The sequence below is a fragment of the Caloenas nicobarica genome, chromosome 4, assembly GCF_036013445.1.
Source record: "Caloenas nicobarica isolate bCalNic1 chromosome 4, bCalNic1.hap1, whole genome shotgun sequence".
Lineage (NCBI taxonomy): Eukaryota > Metazoa > Chordata > Aves > Columbiformes > Columbidae > Caloenas > Caloenas nicobarica.
The window spans coordinates 71265650-71285501 of NC_088248.1; the positions used below are offsets into that span (position 1 = coordinate 71265650).

The following is a 19852-nucleotide window of genomic DNA, read 5'->3' on the forward strand; positions in this document are numbered from 1 at the left end:
TGCCTGCAAAAAAGGAATCACACCAGCTTCTCTCAAAAAACTAAGTTCCATTTTTTTTTTTCCATTACTAAATACTTTATAGCATTTGTGACAGGTCAAGTTTTGTTATAATCTTGTAACTCTGGAATGTTTCGATTTAAGTGAGACAGCAGGAAGCACAAAATAAGTGACATGGCCCATGCTGACCTCCACCAGCAAAGCACATAACCCTGGTGTTCTTCAACAGGGAAAAGACTGACAGTGAGACCATTAAAAGTTTTTCCTTTGAGCAACATGTGAAAATATTATGCAAGACATTGTCACCTACTGGAAGCAGCAACTGAACTTAAATTCAATATTTCCTGCAAAATATACAGCAAATAATACGCAAGACAAGTGCAAATCAAGAGTTTTATTTCTTCCCCACATACACAATTAAAAAAGTGAGTGAACACACAAGACAGGAAGAGATACTAGACATATTTACAAGACAGTTAAGCTATCAATTTTTAGCCAGCTTCGAGATCAAATCATCACAGATTTTCGTTAGTTCATCATTTTCTTTAGTCTGTTGAAGACAGGAATAAAAAAAAAGGAGTGAGTCTGAGGTATGCCTAAGCTATGCTACATCCATGTAGTCAGCTGAGTCACAAGTCATGTTTTCCTACATGTGGGACAGAAAGTCCATTTACATGCTAATGACTAGGGCATTTTTACTCTAAAGGACATCCTACTTTGCAAAGGTCACATAACAGCCTCAGATGCCTTCAGAAATGAGTCACAGTCCACTATACTGTCTCTACTTCTTCCACAGATTTTCCCATAATGTGAAGACCAATTGATCTAGGGAAATAAGACTATTCAGACTCAAAGTCTGTTAGATGCACTGAAATTCAAGACAGTGACAGTTTAGATTTTAATCTTTGAGACAGACAACTGTGTAGCATGCTGCTTCGATGCTTTTACTGACATGTGGCAATAACTTCCAGTTTGTTATAATTCCTTATACGGTCAAACCCTTTTAATAAGAGTGTTTAACATAACATATTACTGAACCTATAACAGGAACAAAACTAGTTCTGCATTAAATGGCTTGGCTTGTCTCATGTCTCCAGTTACAGGTCACTTTTTCCTCAGCTATGCAAACCTTAGCCATAAGCTGAAGACTAACGCAAATACTGGACTTTTCCCTTACAGGAACGTGTCAGTATTATCTATTTCTGAATCCTCAACACTGGCAAAGATACAACCATGATGCAGTAAAACTCATAGCATGCATTTCCAGCAATATGACTTGACTCTCAAAAAGCTTTTTTCTTTGAAGGTTTCTAAAAAAGGAGACTGATGTGCTTTTATAAGCCACTCTAAGACTATCAGTATAATACGAAATGTCAAATACAAGGATTAATGCCCTAAACAATACTGAAAGAGTTCAGTCAATACAAAGTCTGTATTAGTGCTAATAGGTTACAAATCATGGTTATGAACATGCTGAACCAGACAGTTATTCAAGATTCATCCCCAGATTCTGCTCTGGGACATGTTTAAGTTTTAGATCACCATCTCCTTCAAGAGTTCAGACAACCTCCTGACACAGGAGCCTAGATTGATCACTTTTGTGACCCACCTATGGGAACAGACCTTTTGCTCCAAAAAAATCTAAACATACAGATGAGCTGACATAAGAGTTGTGCCTTGAGTTTCAATGCCTATTTCCCAAAGCCTGCCAGGACAGAAGCCAACAAAACCAGCACACTTAGCATGGCTATTTCTACAGCACTGGTACGAAGTACTTCTTGACCTAATCTAAGGCAGCAGCTTGAAGACACTCACCCGTGGCATTTTGACTAACCTTTTGTTCAAGGCTTGTCTCTAAAGACTGGATCCTCATTTGTTCTTTGCGGAGACTGGCTTGCAGCGCTGCAGCCTCCGCTTTCGCTTTGCTTCGCACCTGGGCAATTTCCTCATTTGCTCTGAAATGGAAGCAAGATGGTGTTTACATTCCCTTCAGACAGCACAGCAAAACTGTTCACAGAATCACACTAGATGCTTGTACTTCGGATGAAACCCCAAGCTAAAAACATTTTCAGCCAAGTCTTGCTACAAGTCAACAACATTTTGCAGTAACTGTGATATATATTTCACTCCCAGCACTTGGCTTCTTGACGTGGTACTTACTGATGCAGCTTTTCTTCAGCATGTGCCTTTAATGCCTGATATCTCTGCTCCTCTTTTTTAATTCTAGCCAGGTATTCTTCAGCACATTTTTTCAGAGCTTCTTCATTCTGTCTCAAAACCAAGAAACTTAGTTAGCTTTTTATATGCTAGTAGATGGAAGAATCTCTCCACTCCACAAATGGGCTGTTTGACTACACTGAAGCAGCAATATTTGCTCATAAGAGTAACAGGAATAATGGTGAAGCCTCACAGGCCTATACAGGGACTGAAGGTCTCTCCTTTCAACTCTTAGCTTTGCAACTGAGATTTATTCACCTTATTTCCCTCCCAATATACTATTTACTTAGTAGCAAACTTTACTAAAGGGGAAATCCAACTATTTCAGAGAATCCATGGAATGATTGAGGCTTTGGACCCTGACATAATTGAGTCCAATGTTAACAGCAAGAAAGTTACCTTGGTACATACAGACACTATGACACCTTATTTTATTAGCTATTATAACAAGTTGGAACTGTTTGAAATAAATGCCAAGACTCTGCTAATTCCAGCTCTTGAATTGAGCAACTCTCTTTCCAAGTGGTGCTTTAACTCTGTGCTAAGGAAAGGGTTTCTGAATTTCAGGTGGAGAGAAGGAAGGGACACAAGATGAAGGAAGGCTGACATGTGGTAGGAAGGCAGAAACTTAAGTCGTAACAGACATCATGCCTGTTTCTCAAACCTAGACTACTAGAAAACTTGTAACAGGCTAGTTCTAAGCTTGAGTAAATAGGGGACATTAAAGGATTACTGAAGGGAAAAGTCTGAAGGCACTTTTTTTCAAACACCAATGAATCAATTTTAATGCATTTCATGCAAGAAACTATAGCTTATGTTGCTCATTAGCTTCATTCCTCCAGTCTCTGAAAACACTACAGAATGAAGGCCTGACTTTACCAAGTTTGAAGGGTTTTTGTTTTGTTTTTGTTTGAGGGGTTTTTTTGGTGGTGTGGGTTTTGTTTGTTTGGTTTGGTTTGTTTGGTTTTTAGCTACATAACACTATTTTGACTTGCAATAGCAAATCCTCTTCAGCCTCCATTCAGCATGATGTAATGGAAACAACCTGCCCTTACACAGCAGTTGTGACATGCGAGTCTGTCTCTATGATTAACAGAAAAGTGATATGCCTGCAGCAACAAACAGCTCATTCTTCTGTTCGAAGAAACTTTGGCTTCTAACAGAGAGATCATTATCATACTTCAAGCCAGCAACTAAATACAACAAACCAGTAATTTTTTAAATCTTTATTTAAACAACTTAGCACCTGGTTTTACAGGTAGTGCCTATACTAGCTAATTAATGGCTGCTCTAGAAATCCATCATTACCTCTCCACCAAGTTTCAATTATCTTGGAAGGATATTATTTACGTTATAACATCTTACTTTGCGGTAACCCTCTAGCACTTCTTTCTGTTTTTCAAATCGTTTGAAGAGTTCAGAGAAAGATTTCTCCATAGAGTTCAGATCTGAAATGACTTGTTGCTTCTCTTCCACCATCCTCTGCATTTCTTTCTTTGAAAATTCCTTCTGCTTCTGAGCATCCTCTAAAGAAAGTGGAATTCAAAGGGTTATGCTCATGATAGTTATTACACTAGCATAAAACTAGTTTCATAGTATGGATACATAACCCCTACACCTTCAATTATTCCTCTTAAGCAGAAAAAAGGTTTCATAATGCATAAGTTTTCAGATAATGCAAAGGGTTTCAGAGGAGCATAATGCTCCTCTGAAAGGACACCATGGCTTTGCTTTTAGGGAAGCAGTCATATTCTCTTTATTTACTACATACTACCTCACACCAACCCTAAAGCTGTTAAAGACCAGTTATAAGGTGCTTGTCAAATCATCGTTTTTCCTGCTATGTAGTCAAAATATTACACCCAAGTTTACCATAACAGAAGCCCCAAGTGTTGTGATAGAAGGAATTAAAAAAATATTTTTTACTAGATGTACACAATAGCTGGAAGATCCAGAGAAGACTGGGATAACAAGCCAAACTAGCACAACAAACTCTTTAAGGACAATTTTTTGTTAGGACACCTGAGCTATGTTCCCCACAGGCTTAAAGAAGCACAAAAAGCTGACATAATATTCAGTTTCCTCAAAGAACTAAATTTAAGCAAGGCACAGATTAGGCTATTCAGCTTTGAACTAGGAGAATCTACCTATACAATAAGAGTTTCATTCAATATCTTCCTAGCTTTGAAGCTCAAGTAAAAGCCTGATGTGTCCAGCAAGAACTTCTACTGACATCTTATCACTGAAATGAGGTCAGATAAGCAGTTAAACACAAGGTACAGACAACTGGATCTGCCAGATTTAATAAACCCACAGATCACACTCCACTGGAGAATAAGAAAAAGATGTGTTCATGCCCGATTCAGGAAGCCATCATTACCCACCAAGCGACATCATGTCCGTAAGAATATGCATAAAAGTGTAACTAACTACTTAGTCTGAAACCTTACACTCACCCTGGAAGCACTTGAAATATTTATGCTATCAGAAGTGACAGACTACTAACTTCAGTTAGTAAACTGAGGTTAAGCATGCCCCAATGGCCCCAAGCTATTCAAAGCATAAGTGTGGAACTTACCCATCATTTGTGTTATTGTACTTTCGAACTCAGCGACTATTTTTCTAAAAAACACAAAAAAGTGTTGAATATAAGTTAGAAAAAGCTGCTGGAGTAAACAAGCTGATATAAAAATCAGGACATATTCATACCCCATTTCCTTGTATTCCATATGCAGCACATCATACTTCCTTTTCCATTCTTGAGTCTCCAACTGTTTCTCTTGAACCTTTGAGGAAAAAAAGTAAACTTTTACTTCTTGCACAGGAAGAGATACAAGATTTGATACTCAGAACAGTCTGAACGGCAGCTTAGGAATACTTATAACTTGATATGGAATTCTAACTGCTACATTCTAACTGCTTAACAGAATCAAAATTAAGTATTTCATTACAAACGTGAGTAAAATAAGATGTGGATTGACATGCAGATTTTTATATGCATGATTCCCACTCAATGTTACCAATATCTCTTTTCAAATAGCAAGATTGGAACCACCTCAGTCAATCTCTTGGCTACTCTTACCCATCCTACATGTAGATCATAATTTCTTGGCCAGTTATGTTCTCAAGAAATATTATCTCAGGTGACATGTATTTAAAAGGCAGGCAAAATAAACCACAAAAATCTGCTAATCTTAACAGAGGAAAGTACAAATAATAGAAGTCTATCCTAGTCAAGATCAATTTGCTGTTTGGAATAATTTATACTCAACATTTAATCCTCCCCCAACTATGTTTCCAAATTTAAAGATGCTTCAGTTCACTTAAGAGTAACCACACCTATTCCACATCAGCTGAATTAAAGCAGAGCTCATGGTAACAGTATTAAGCAGCATAAGCACTCTTTGCTAAACGCTTTGTGCAAACTCCATAAATTGAATTTTGTCTTGGAGTTTCTATTAAGAACCTTAACAGTGATATTTGACTGCAGTTTGTGAGACCTTCAGTAAGGAGCCCAAAATATATAAGACAACCTGGAATTTTTAACAAGACAATGTGATTACTGCTGATTCCACCTCAAAGTTGCACAGTATACTGTAGTACACTGATTTTTTTAGTATTTCTTTTTGAGAAAACTAGTTTTAAATTTATCGTAATATTTCAGATGACAGGGAGGCAGACGTGAAAAAAGAATGTACCAAAATATAAAGAATTAACAATAGTTAGGCTAGAAATAAGTGTTACAAAACCAAAAATGGGTGAAGATGGAAACTGGCTAGAAACTTGCATTTGCAAACTCAGAAGTTGTTCAGTAGACCCAAAAAACCAAAACATGCTCCTCTTAAGCACTGCATTTGCCCAGAAGGGAAACAATGAGGTTTTTTCCTCTCCTCCCACTCTCGAGTTCTGTCACTAAGAAGTCATCTTAAAATTTGTCTTCCTTTAATGTTAATATAGTAATTCCAAGCATTTTTGTTTATATGACACACAGCTGGAATCATCCAGTCACACCTGTCTTGCTACAACTATGTTGTCATATTTAAAATACACCTCTGAAACGAGAGATTAGAGCCCCAATTTTAAGATATTACAGTCTTTATCCCCTGTTATATAAATTCTTCATTTTAGATCAATGCACTAAGAGTTGTCCTGTCAAAGCTGCACTTGTTTTCCTGGATTAGACAATATGCTGGCTAAAAGTGTCCTCCTAAATGACAGCAAGCAAGAGTTACTCCTAGAAAAGCCAGTATCTTTGTACCCTAAGTGGAAAGAATGACTTGAGCAGCAAATAACCACAGGTCATCTTTGCTGCAGGCAGTGACTCTAAGGACACCCGACAGAGCCAGTCAGGAATTTTGAATGCTCCGTGTTCTCCTGAAGGTAATTTTGAAGTGACATGATTAGCTGTAAGGACATTTATGCTTAATTACCTCTCAAATTATTTAGCATTTGTAATGTTATATAATCCAGAAGCCACAACAAATCAAGTATTCTGCTTTTTGAAGTGAGTGGATACATAACTCTTCTTGCATCAGTAAAAAGATGGGTGTTCAACAGCATTCCTGTAGTGATATAGTTACAGGATATGCTTGAAGTCCCACTAACTAATTCTCATGTTTTTCTCCTCCAGACTAAGCTCCAGATCTCACTTTTATTTTATTAGCTGGACATACTGTTGTGCCTCCCTATTCCAGAGGGAAAACAAAAAAAGACATCACTGCATTGAATTAGCATTACAGTTTTATCTTGTTTTAAGGAAATAATTGTGTAAGAAGTCCTTCCCATTGGTAAGAAGAGGTATTTCCTACCTGGTTTAATAAAAAGCATTCCAATCACTGATATTAAGCCTAACCATTCTATCTGATAATGGATGCTTTTTAATACTGACCACTTCTAAGGCAGAACCTGACTAATAGTGAAGTTTACCACATTTCCTTAGATATCAGCTCTGAAGAGTTCTATACCTACTACTCCTACCATATGCACAGCAAGCTTTTCAGGATGAGATGCTTATGTCAAGTACAATAGGAAGAATTACCAAGTATAGATATTTATACCAGATAATCTAAACACAAGGGGCTTTCAAGGCTGCACAAAGTTCTGCTTTGGAAGGGTCACCATACCTCTCTCTTAACCAGTTCAACAGCTGCATCCATGTCTTTTTGGCTATATTTTAGCACATCTATAATAGCATCCACTGCAGTGTTTGTGGAAGCAGCAAAAGGGAGTGGAGAAATGTCACTAGTCAGGGAGTCTGGAATTAGGGGTTCTGTGTCCTGTTAAGAGGAAGAAAAAAGTGGAGATTCAGTAGATTCCTGTTTTCATGCCATTGATTAGTTGCATGCAGATTACTCAACACTAAATCAACATATTTTACTTAACACCCAATATACCTCCATAACTTTGTTACCATAACTTTCTTACTTTGTAGATATCTTTTTGAACCATGTAGTTATCTTTAAGGTATAACACAAACTGCTATCCACCTATTATAGCTAACAGAAACAAAGCAGAATACACCACACTGTTCCCCACCAGAAAAAAAGGCACCATTTCAGGAGGAACTGCTGTGTGCAGATCTGTTGATAAAAGGCTGTTCAAACTATAACCCTTAGACCGTAGAGCATCAAGTTTAATCAAAAGTAGTGCTTTTCATCCCAGTGGTGCAATTAAAATTGTGGCTTCAGCTGCATGAAAGACTGCTTGATTAAAGCATTCTTAAGAAGAGCTCAAATTCTCTTAGACCATGTGCAATGTCACCAGTTTCCACAACAAAGATTTTTAATACTTAAGAAAATTAAGTCCACCAAAAAGTTCAACTTTGATATAAGTGAGTATCCAACCTGTTTAAGATAACAGTTTACATAAGCATTATTTAAATAAGTGATCCTTAGAATATCCACGTAATGCTTAAGTCCAGAACCTAGCCCAATCCCCTTCCCAAAATATCAACATGAAACCAAATACCACTCCAGATGCCCTTACAGGAGTTGTAAATGTTCCCAGGAGATCTAGTCCTTTTGGTTTTTCTTCATTTTGAAGACTCGCTGCAGGCTTTTCAGTTTCCTCAAGTAATTTATTTATATTAGCAACGGGACTAAAAATGAACAAACATACACCATTATATTCAAGCACTGCCTTTCTTTGTAAAGCTTTGTACTAGAGCCTAGCCTAAGTCAATACCTACCCACACTGATGTGGAGCTGTCATGACATTCATGTTTGTTTCAGTAGTACCAGAAATTGGTTTTCTTGGACTGTCTCTCAACAGAGGGTCAAACTTCAAATACAGCGACTGTTTCCTCAAGGCAGACTCCTTGAACTGAGGGGAAAGAGGCATAAACTGGCAGATCTGCTGCTCCATAGCACAACACACACATCCCACACACGCACATAAATAATCCTCTGGAGAGAGGGTGAGCCTGTTCTTCAGTGGCCAGAGCATTGTTCTCAGGAGGAAAAGTTACATAAGAGAACTCGGTGCCCACACGCTTAAGTCCTTATGTAATATCAAGTGAACTCCATCTGCTCACAGACAAAACCAAAAGGGCAAATATTCATGAACTACTCAAAACCAGCAGAAGACACTGAAAGGGAAAGATAGCATTGTAAGCCAAACAAGCAGTGCACGTCATTCTTTGTCTTTGCTCATACAACAAGAACAAGCACAGCATGATCAAAAAACAATTTCAATTCAGTGTATTCATTGTAAATTCAGAGCCTCTCCTACTCTGGACCAAAGTAGGAGAAAGAATAAATAAGCTGAACTGATTAGAACATGACATGCCCATTTTAGAGACAGATTTCCTGAAACTGCCCATAAAACAAAAGAACTTGGAAAGAAATATTTTTCAAAACAATGATCCTGCACTTTCAAAGCATTATGTTCTTGCAGTTTTGGCAACCAGAGAGGTGAAATGTCATCCATCTCAGTTTCACTGCTATTAAAGAAAAATAACACCTTTGCAAAATGAAAGCATAAGACCTCTGATCCTTAGCAGAATTGCTTATGACTGTTCCTTCGACCACCACCACCTGCCCAGCCTTGTAGACACATTCCTTTGGAATAGAACCTGTATTTCTGGGGGCTAGTTCAAAGTGAAGTTATTTCACAAAAACATTTCAGGCTTGACAGTTTCATTTTCCTTTCCTGTCCCCTCTGCCAGGGAGGTAAACAAAACATTTCAATGTCATACTTACTGATGAAGTCCCAAACTGTTCCAGATAGTCTATTTCTATGCCCATTCCTAGAACTGGAAAAGAAGGAAATGATATAGTGAAGATGCAATATTGTCATACCTTAGAGTGAAGCACCCGCAGACAGAAACAGACATCTGTCTAAAGCAAGTAAATCCCTGCTCTCACATAATGAGTTCTAGTTTTACACTTGCTAAAAATATTCTATTTTTATCTGGACCTGAAAAAAGTAAAAAAAAAAAAAAAAAAAATCAGGCAAAATTTATAAGCTAAATGAACTTACAGTTTCCGTTTGTCCTCAAATACTTTAAGAATACATAGAATTTAACACACAGTTGAGAACTTCTGTTGTCCTATGGTTAAAGTAGCAAGCACACTCAGATATTCTACTCTTTTATACAATGCCTCATAGAAGAGTAAGATTGGCAATCTCGCCATTAACATTAGCAGACAGCTCAGATTTGAACAATGAAATAGCTATTTCTCAATACACTGTTTTCTGAATAGCAGAAGTGATTTTAAGGGAGCATTTTTTCAGCACGGAAAGCTGTCGATGAAACTCTAAAAACATCATTTCTGTACCAGCCTAAATTTCATCCTTCCAGGCAACTGAACACCAACGGCCAGCTTTGAATTTAACTTAATCCAGCAAAAGTTACAGATAAGCTTAAGTACGTTTCCCACCCCTGCCAGTCACGATGGGTTTTACAGTCCTTTCAGAAGAGCAAAATGAGAGACAAAAACAAGAATCAATGCCAAAATTTAAGTAGAGAAGTATATACACAGAGGTTACTGTAACAATATACTTTCAGACTGTTCTAAAGAAGTGTCCTTACCTTCTGATGATGGTCTGAAGATTTCGTCAGGTTCAGTACTTGCTGTCTGCTCATCTGCTGTTATTTCAGTTTTGTGGGAACTAGGTTTATTTTCATCTGCAGACATCGACTTTTCTCCACTGTCAGCAGAAACCAAATTATCTTGGGAGGAGATGTTAGCTGGAGACATTTTAGATGGACTCTTTTGCTTCTCCTGATGAGAAAACACACAATACCTTTTACTGTTCAAATAGTGATTTAAATACAATGAAAAAAAATCATGATAATGATTGGTTTGTCATAAACTAGCTGGGCAGTCAGTTTATTATGGCTAGTCAGCATAATAAACCAAGAGTTCCCAGGCACAGAAACTAAACTACCAACAGCTCATATTATACAGGAGACATTTTTTAGAGTCCACACCCTTATGTTTGTAATATATGATTCCTGATCAAAAAAGACACTAAATACCAAGGTACCAATTTGGCTGTCTCTGATGTTACCTTCAAAAGACAAGTCTGCACAGTTGATATTCATTCTAGAGATGCTGAAGACACAGGAAAACACACATTCTTAGACAAAATACCAAACAGGAGTTTGACAGGTTAAGTCAAAGAACTCTGTTTCATGGAACAATTTGGTAAGAACTGGCTATCTTTCCTATACCTCACCATGTCTATCTGTCCTAGAGGTGCAGCTTCTGCTTGAACTTCTGGCTTGTCTTGAGTTCTCAGCTTGTCTTCTACCACAGTCTGTTTGCTGACTTCCCTAAAGCAAATAAAAAAAATTCAAGTCACACAGATAGTTCTGAATACTGTTTACCAGATATATTGAAGCATTGAACAAAGTAAACTTATTTGAGAGTTTCTACTGCCACAGTACAGAAAGCTCTAAGGAGGGTGGTGATGTAAATTCAGAGTCTTGACAACTTAAGCAACAGAAAGCTCTCCCTCCATCAGGAGCAGTGCTACCTGGGAAGCAGAAAGTCACAGCAGTATCACTTATTTCTATTCATTTAACACTGTTGTCTTATTTCCATTTGTTAAGACCATTATTTTAATTAAAGATAGGCTTCTTGTTTAATTAAGAACAGAATTAAAAGCAGTGTGCCACTCTTCCCAAAGTAATGCAGTGATTCTTGGTATAAAGTACAGAACTTCATTAGAGAAGTCCAATACTTTAGCTACTGTTGACAGCACAGACTTTTCACCCTAGTAAAGGGTAGCTGATCATGATATACAGGGATCAAAAAAGCAAATGTTTCTGTCAAATGAACATCTTGTATCAATCTAGTTCTGATAAGCACTGGGCCATCTAGAGCAATGCTGACATTTTAATAGTTAGACTTTCTAGGAAAGGCAACACATCTCCCATTCTCAAAAAGTTTTACGTGGTGCCAAAAAAATGCAACTTTAGTGACAGGCCTTTTTATTGGAGATAGCATTCAGACACAAAGGACATGCAAGGAAGCAACAGCACCTCAGTTCAGCCAGGACACTAAGCAGAGACAATTGCCTACTCCCTTCAGGTGCTGCATGATGTGCAACTCTGCTGCCTACTTACCTGGCTTTTTTTTTTTTGTCTGGTTGGGTATTTCGATGGTGGTGGTGTTTGTTTGTTTGTGGTTTGTTGGTTTTTTGTTTTGTTTTGTGTTTTTTTAAGGCAGCAGCAGTCACCCAATTCTCCACATTTTACTCTAATCTTGGAGAATTTGGGAAAGAACCACTTGACCAAAGTACTAATGCTCTTCCCATATACGCGTGTTGCCTCCCATTCCACCAGATTTAAGAACACCTTTTGCCCAAAGCTAGCCATCTGAGGATGGTTTCCCCAAGGAGATCTCTGCTGTTGCAAGGTGTTGTTAAAGGTTACAATGCACAACAGATTCAGACAACCTCAGAGGAAGTCAAAGAAGTAGGAATCAACTAGTTCGAGATATCATTTAACCATCTTTTCCTCACATTAGTTCAAGGTGCTTCTACATTCAGGTAGAGATTTACTCACAGACTTCCGGGTTCTCTTTTCTCAAGAGTTTCACAGGTACTTGGTGTGTTATCCTGCTCCCCTGGAAGAGGCTCCCTTCTTGATGATGTTCTGTCCTGCTCCTCCTGCAGGTGACCTTCCTGAGAGCTAGGTTTAGAACACTTGGGTGAGCTGGAAATTTTAGAGCCTCCTCCAAACGGATTAAAGTTTGGATCATCACATTTGTCCCAGTCAAACTTATAAGATGCTTTGGGAACAGGGATTTCATCTTCCACATTACTTTTATTTTGCACTTCAGTATTCTCTGGTTTTGTTTTGTTAATAGGAGTTTTTTTGGAAGGTGGCTTAATTCCAGGTCTTTTACCTAGTCTCTTAGGAGGTGGCTTTCTAGCAGTGGTATTATCAAAGTCAAATTCCAGTTTTACTGGTCCAGCCTTGGTAACACCAGGCTTTTCTGTAGGTTCCCCTTTGGAGATAGCCACCTCTTCCATAGGCTTTGACTCTTCTGCAGAGGCTTTTTCTGCTGCTGAAACATTCTCAAGCTTCAATTCGCTAGTTTTAGGACAATCAGTTACATCAGAACCACTGGGACCTAAGTTACCGGATGACTGTAGAGGAGGTGTAGGTGCTTCTGTTAATGCCACTGAACTATTGATTTGGCTCACACCTGTGGAAACAGACTTCGCATCCTGCACAGAGCCACCGATTGCTTGCTTAGGGGACAGCTTGGATTTGTTAGACTCCAGCTCTCTCAACACAGATTCTTTTCCAGGGAAAAGAGTCTTCTCTTCACCTGAGCACTCTGTACTTGCTGTGTTTGATGCAAAAGAAGTTGTATCATCCAGAAGAGACTCATTACTTTTTTGAGAAGCTTTTTCAGGGATGCTAGATGCTCTTACAGGAGACTTTTGTAGATTCACAGGAGAATTCTGCAACTGCGCTGAACTTTGAAAGGGATTGATGTCATTTAAGTTATCAAAATCGAGATTGTAGGAACCTCGACTCTTCACTGGCATCTCATCATCTGGGTAAGGAGCCGCACTGACCTTCTCTGGCATTTGTGTGTTTTTCACTGTATTATTTGCTTCGGCTTCAGTCTTTTGTTGACATGCGCTGCATTAAAAAAAAAAGTCAGGTCACCCATGCTATAGCTATTTTTAAGACATCATTCAAAATCATCTTTAGAAATACGTTTGCACAAGTAGCTTTGTATGCTCAATCAAATTTTTTTTGAGACATAAGGCAGCTGACAGCAAAAGATTATCATACAGCAAGAATTCAGTTGCCACCTAAACAGTGAGAAGTTATGAGCTCTGGTACACATGGAGATCAATCCTTTAAACTAGTCAGTATTCTCAAGGTACCTGTTCAGAGCTATATTACCTTATATATTATACACCAGGCATCACTGGAGACTGCTTTACTTACTACAGCATATGGACACTTCTATTTCACTTGACTGTGAAATTCAGACTGCTTAGGAAGAATTATTAATGACAAGCAGCTCAAACACAGGCACAACTAGTAGTACATCTTCATGTAGATTCATCTGTGAGTCATGACAGACTCACAAGTCTATGGACCAAACTGAGTCATGATTCAGGTTCTCCAATTCTAGTCATTACTTGGGTCACTCTGCAGATATTTTTCCCCTGAAAGTATGCACAGAATTTCATCTATGGAGGCCTACATACCAAAACGGAACCTGGACTTGAGGAACTCTAAACTCTGTACAATGGCAGATCTGAAGAGCAAAGCAGTATACAAGAAAATACTTCTCCAGTAAGAGAAAAGATAAGATTTTCTAGCAAAAAAGACAAGTTAAAGAAAGTTTGTGCACTCATTACCGTGGGTATTTTACAATTTATTGCTCTCCACGTTATTTCCCCAAACTCTACTCAACTTCTAAGACTTAGCCTCAGACTACAGAGAGTTAAGCCATTACTTCCTGGAACAGGATTTCCTCCCATTGTTTTGTCCCTTCATGAAGTTATTATTTCTATGTGCCATCCATATCTGCCGTAGAACAGAACATGATTAAAAGTCACTTACTAAAGACACCACTTTGATAAGCTCGAAAGCAAAGGCTGAGATAAAAGTTCAGGAAGCTCTTCTCACCCGCTCTGAGCGCCTCTCCCCTGCAATAGCCCAGCCCCAGGCTGGTTCAGCTGCTCAGGCCCCTCCCTTTCTCCTTCAGTCTTTAACCTGATAAATGCCAGTCAAGAGCAGGACACCTGCTTGAAACTTCAATTTATTGAGACTAGCCTTCAGCAACACCCAGTCCTTTTGCTTATTTGCTACAAGCAGATCCTTACGTTTTAAAGTAGAAAGAATATGTATGGTAAAAGCGATATCTTGATATACAACTATGTCCTAACTAAAACCAACTCAGCACTAGCCCTTTTAACTCACTTGAACCTTGTATGTACTAGATCTTCATTTATTTGTGCAAGAAACAAGTTTGGGGCATAAATGCAATTAAGTCATTTAAAAATTGTGGCGGCTAGCTCAGAAGTACTTTTCTAAACTAGAGTTTGCGTGCAAGTTCACAGCCAAACATTTAAAATGTTCCCACATTTCTCCCTTGTACCCTTCCCCAAAAACAAGAATAGGGGTCAAATGAAAGTACTAGGTAGTTAAAAGCAAGCAAAAGGATGTATTCCTTGCAGAAGACAAAGTTAAGATCTGAGACTTCTTGCCACTGGCAATTAAAGATGTCAGATGTTTATACATTTTTTTAAAAAAAGGAGCTATGAAAGTCAGTAGTGAAAAACATGTATTGAGCCTTATTAAATAACATCGTATTATTCTATATTATTCTACCATTGTAACAATATTTCTAGTAAAGGAGAGTTGCAAAACCCCAAATGGAGAGACTGCAGACTTTGTGCTCTTCTCTAGACAGCTACCATGAGCCACTTTGAGACCCAGGCTGCTAGACTATAAATGCACACAAACTTGTTTGTACTTGGCATTGATGTTATATGCAGTTTGCGTTGCTAGATTTTCTTTAATCTTAACACTCATTGACTCAAGGTGTCAATTCAAGCTAACCTTTCAGAAGATATATCTTAAGGAGAAAAATCTGAAAACTGTGCTCTGCATACAACAGAAGATATATTAATGCTTAGCTTCAGAATAGTTGTAGTCTCACATGAAAGCTTTACTGTCGGGAAGTTTTGTATTCTTTGCCTAATGCATCTCTTTTCTCTTTAACTGTTTATCCATATTATAAGTCATCTCTACAAAATCAGTTACTGATGAGTTAGAAACTGAGTTCAGTATTCAATATTACAACCAAGATAAAATTTTCTTAAAAGTAATGAAAATTGTATTTGAAAGAGAGTTCGTGCAAAGTCAGCATTAATTTTGGCCCTTTTATGTAGTTTACCTCTTGCTATAAAAATACAAACTTATATTTTAACTAGACAGGTTTATGATGGGGAAAAATTAACCTGAGTATGCCCCACATTGCTAATACTACTAGCAGTGAACACGTTACTTACTCAGCATTGAAGGATGCAGATAAAACATCATCTGCCAAGGCTTCACCGCAATCATCAAGTGTGAAAGTGGTGTCAAGTTTGTCTGTCATAGTAGGACTTAAGATTTTTCGAGTTTGAGGATCTCTTAGAGGAGTTTGAAAAGTTACCTTTAAGAAAGGGGCAAGGAGGGAAAAAAAAGGAAGAACATGAACACCACAATATTTTCAAGCTCCAAATAGCACATGTAGTAATGATCAAAGAAGGAGAAATAATGTAATCAATACAAAAGCAAAAGTTTACCTTCATAGCTTTTGCCACACTTTTTGGTGGCAAGTTTTCTTTCTGGGACAGGCGTAGAATGGAAGGTCTCCCTGTAGGTTCCGGAGGTGCAAAGAAACATCCACAGTCTTCCATCGTTAGATCATCATTGACGTTTCCTCCGTTTTCTCCATTTTCTGCATTTAAAATCTGCAGACTCATTCTAGAATATCAACACATACAACACCCCAGCATGAATGAGAGGGTGTGGTCAGCCAGATGCACTTTCAGATAATCAAAGTAGTGGGAAGCCTGGCACTGGCTAGCAAAGATTAACGCTGAAAATCTTCATACGGAAACATGGTTCTCAGAAGACTCTGAAAGCATCTAAGTGCAGCACCACACAGCCCCTCTGCTTTTCTGAGAGGCCTGAGAAGTTAATTGTTACACTTTCCACAGTTAACATATGTCCTTACTAATTAAGCTGTCCATCCTTTAAAGGGAGCTCTGTCATTTGCAAATTTCTTCATTCCCAGTCCCTTGAAGCTAGCAACAACTTAGAGTCATGTCTCTCCTAACAGGGCATCTAGCTAAGCAAAATTACAGCTTTTGCAAGAGGCAGATGACAATCATTTCTCTATTTTATTCACGTGGTCTCATTGCTACATTGCACCTCGGCAAACAGCAACAACAAATTTCGTTAGTTAGGGTGCCTTTAGGATCAGAGTCCTGAATAAAGTTATTTAGCTTTTTCCTGCCCTGCCTGAGCACATGCTGCTTTTGTAAGAGACATAGTGCTTAAGAATCCTTTGCAGCACAGACATTATTGGTATGCAAATTGGAAAAAAAAAGAATTAAAAAGGCATTTCTTAAATATCGTTCTTACAGTAGACATGCATAAGCTTTAGTAGATCATGCAGGCTGATCTCATCTCGCTAGTATTTCAAGTGTGAAGGACTTGAATCTAAAGCTTGCGTTGCATCTAAGATTACAGGTGAAAATAATTAGGAATAGAGAAAGAACACATTGAGTATGCCAGGCAATCCAGTACAGTAGAGGTACTTTAACTCCGTCTACCTTTTATTCCCATTGGAGCCTCTACTGTTCTTAAGGGTTTAACATTACTGCTCAGTAATGCTACTGCTGTTTCTTTAAAACAGACAAACCCCAAAACAGGACCAGAGCACAGAAGGCACGTTACACAAGATCCAGGCATAACCACCCTCCATCAAACACGACCCCTGAGAAGCACAGTTAGTTGTCAAACCGCTTACAAGGGGATTTCTTTCATGAGAACTTGTGTTATATTGTACCGCTTATGCAAGATAATCAGTATCATCAAGTGGAGGAGACATTGGCTTTCTGCAATGGATAACCATTCCAAATGATTTCAGATGCTTTATTTGATCAAACAGCTAATCCTTAGCTTGTTTTTCCATCCTCCATCATGCAGTCAAGATTAATTCAGAAAAATCAACTAAGGAGAACTCCAAATTATTGTCTTTCTTGTCATAAAGAGGTAACAAGAACACTCCCACTGAAAACTTCAAGTCACATTTTTAATCTCATTGCCCTTATGTATTCAAATTTCTGTATTTAAGTCTCTGCACAGATTTCCCCACTCTTACATTAATCCTCATGGGAAAATTCGCTTCGTACTCTGCACTGAACTCAGCTGCTTTGTCTGTGGGCCCAACAACAGCGCTTTTAATCACCAATGGAATGCAAACAATGGCTACGGAAGCAAGAGTAAGCCTGTGTTAGCTCTTTCATTCCTTGTTTATTCTTCATCATATTCGTACTTTAACCCAAGTTATTTTATAAAGTATTTCACATTAACATCTTGTAGAACTTGAAGTGAACTTCATTACTTTCCTTCATTCCAAACTAAAATCGAGACAACAGATCAAATGGGTCTTTACAGACTATAGTTGTTTACTGTAATTACTTTAGAAACAAAGCCTAAGACATGAAAAAGTTGGCAACACCTTCTAAAACAAATCCCATAAGTAGGAGAGGTTAATTTGGAGAATTCCTCAGGTTTGTCACTGAGCTATAATACTTGTGCACCACTGCTAAATCAGATCATTAAAATACCCAGAAAATTGATACCATAGACATACACCAGGTTTGCCCAGCATTTTAGATATTAAAGCTTTAAAAAAAAATAAACTCCTTTCTAGGATTAAATCATTAAAGTACTCCAGCATGTATTTAAAATATTCGCACCCAAGATTTTATCTAAATTCTATTTCACAAGTTGATTTGCTAGTAGCTGTGATAAAGTGAAAGGGGAAGGTATGCTTTATTAAAGACATATTTTTGTGTAAAGCAGTGTCCAATGCATCAAGTGTTGTGAAAGGCAGCAAGTTTTCCCACTATGGCAAATCAAAGTTCGCAAAAATGAAACTGCTCCTAGTTTTAGAATAATATTTATCCAGGCTCAAGCAGCAGTCTGTCATCCTGTGTTTGAGAATGAACATAAATTCAATGACATCAGATAATTAAAGCTCAGGTACCTATAATTTGCAAATTAAGGGCTTCATGGCCACTACCTACTTAATGATCGCTGGGGCATATAACATCCAAATCACCAGTGTGGTCTCAAATACTAAAAGGAGCCGTTGAACAGGCAAAGATGGAATTTTTCTACTTAATTACGCTTTTTAACTTCTCCAGCAGCTAAGATTCAGAGCACTTGCTCACAGAGCAAGTTAGCATGTGCTGTGAATATTTCCATACAAACTGACACAGAGATGACTGCTATATTTACTTTTTTTATCAGTGCAAATATCTCAATTCAGAACAAATCAACACTCTTCTGGTTAAAACTCCTTCGTAATCACGGATGCCCCCTGACTACAGAAGTCACCCGACTCTCAACAGAGTGTCTGAGAAAGGGGAATTCGCAGCAGTTTTAGCCAAAGCCAAGCTTTAGTAGGCAGAGGATGCTGATCCAAGCCCAGAAGCCTCGTTAACGCTCGGGGCAGGCACTCAGGGCCCGGCAGCTTGTGGCATGGAAACAAAAGATGGCCTTGACCTTCCCGGCTGAGTCAGATGCAGCCGGGGCGGGGCTCCTCCGGGCCGGGCAGAGGAGAAGCAAGGCCAGGGAAGCACGCTCCCTGTCCATCGCTGCACCTAACCATGCCTTAAGTTAGAAAAAAAAAAAAAAAACCACACCACACAAACACCCAACCCTCCTCTCGCACAGCCCCTCAATGCTCCTAGGCCACGACAGCCCCATATCACTCACCCCAAAACTCAGTGGCGTGCCCCCAACAACCCCCGGCCGCCTGAGCTGCCAGAGCCTCCCCGGCCCCACACGGCCCCAACGTGTATTCGTCTATTCACCCCATACTCAGAGACCCCAGAGTCCTTGTCAGCCCCCCATCCCCCTCAAAACGCATAGAGACGCTCTCAAGACCCTCCCGAGCTCCATCGCGCCCCCAAACTCATGGTGGAGCCCCTGAGCTCCCCTCCCATCACCCCCGACCGTGCCCCCATCACCCCCAAAGCTCTCAGCTCCGTTTCACCCCCAAACTCGCACAAGTTCCCCACAGGTCTTTTGTCCCAAGCTCGCAAGAGTGCCCGTGAGGCTCCTCGACAGGGGCTCCCCCGAACCCCGCACCACCCTCAGGCTCGCAGAGGGAGTCCCTGAGGCTGCTCCCCCACCCAGCCCCACACCACCCCAAACTTCCCCCTTCATCCCTCCCACACCCAAACGGGCACCCACCTGCCGGCAAGGCCCGGGTTGCAGCCCGCAGGACGCTCAGCTGAGGCGATACAGAGGTCCCAGCTGGCGGAAACTCGCCCGCCGCTGCAGCCACCGCCGAGCAGCGCCCCCTCCGCCGCAGGATTTCAAATTTCAACGGCAGCTCCGGCCCGCGAATGAGGAGGCAGC

The 19852-nt window shown here is 39.3% G+C and overlaps 1 protein-coding gene across 1 annotated transcript; it reads right to left on the reverse strand.

The window, feature by feature from the left end:
- Positions 1-376: 376 nt before the first annotated feature.
- Positions 377-19789, reverse strand: TACC3 (transforming acidic coiled-coil containing protein 3). Its single transcript, XM_065634212.1, has 16 exons — positions 19685-19789; positions 15994-16174; positions 15715-15860; positions 12230-13321; positions 10897-10993; positions 10247-10439; positions 9414-9466; positions 8402-8535; positions 8200-8311; positions 7338-7490; positions 4924-5000; positions 4793-4836; positions 3580-3740; positions 2158-2264; positions 1832-1952; positions 377-547 (listed from the first exon to the last, which is right to left on the reverse strand). The coding sequence occupies exons 2-16, from the start codon at positions 16171-16173 to the stop codon at positions 482-484; spliced, it is 2736 nt and encodes a 911-aa protein (XP_065490284.1). The 5' UTR covers position 16174; positions 19685-19789; the 3' UTR covers positions 377-481.
- Positions 19790-19852: the final 63 nt, after the last annotated feature.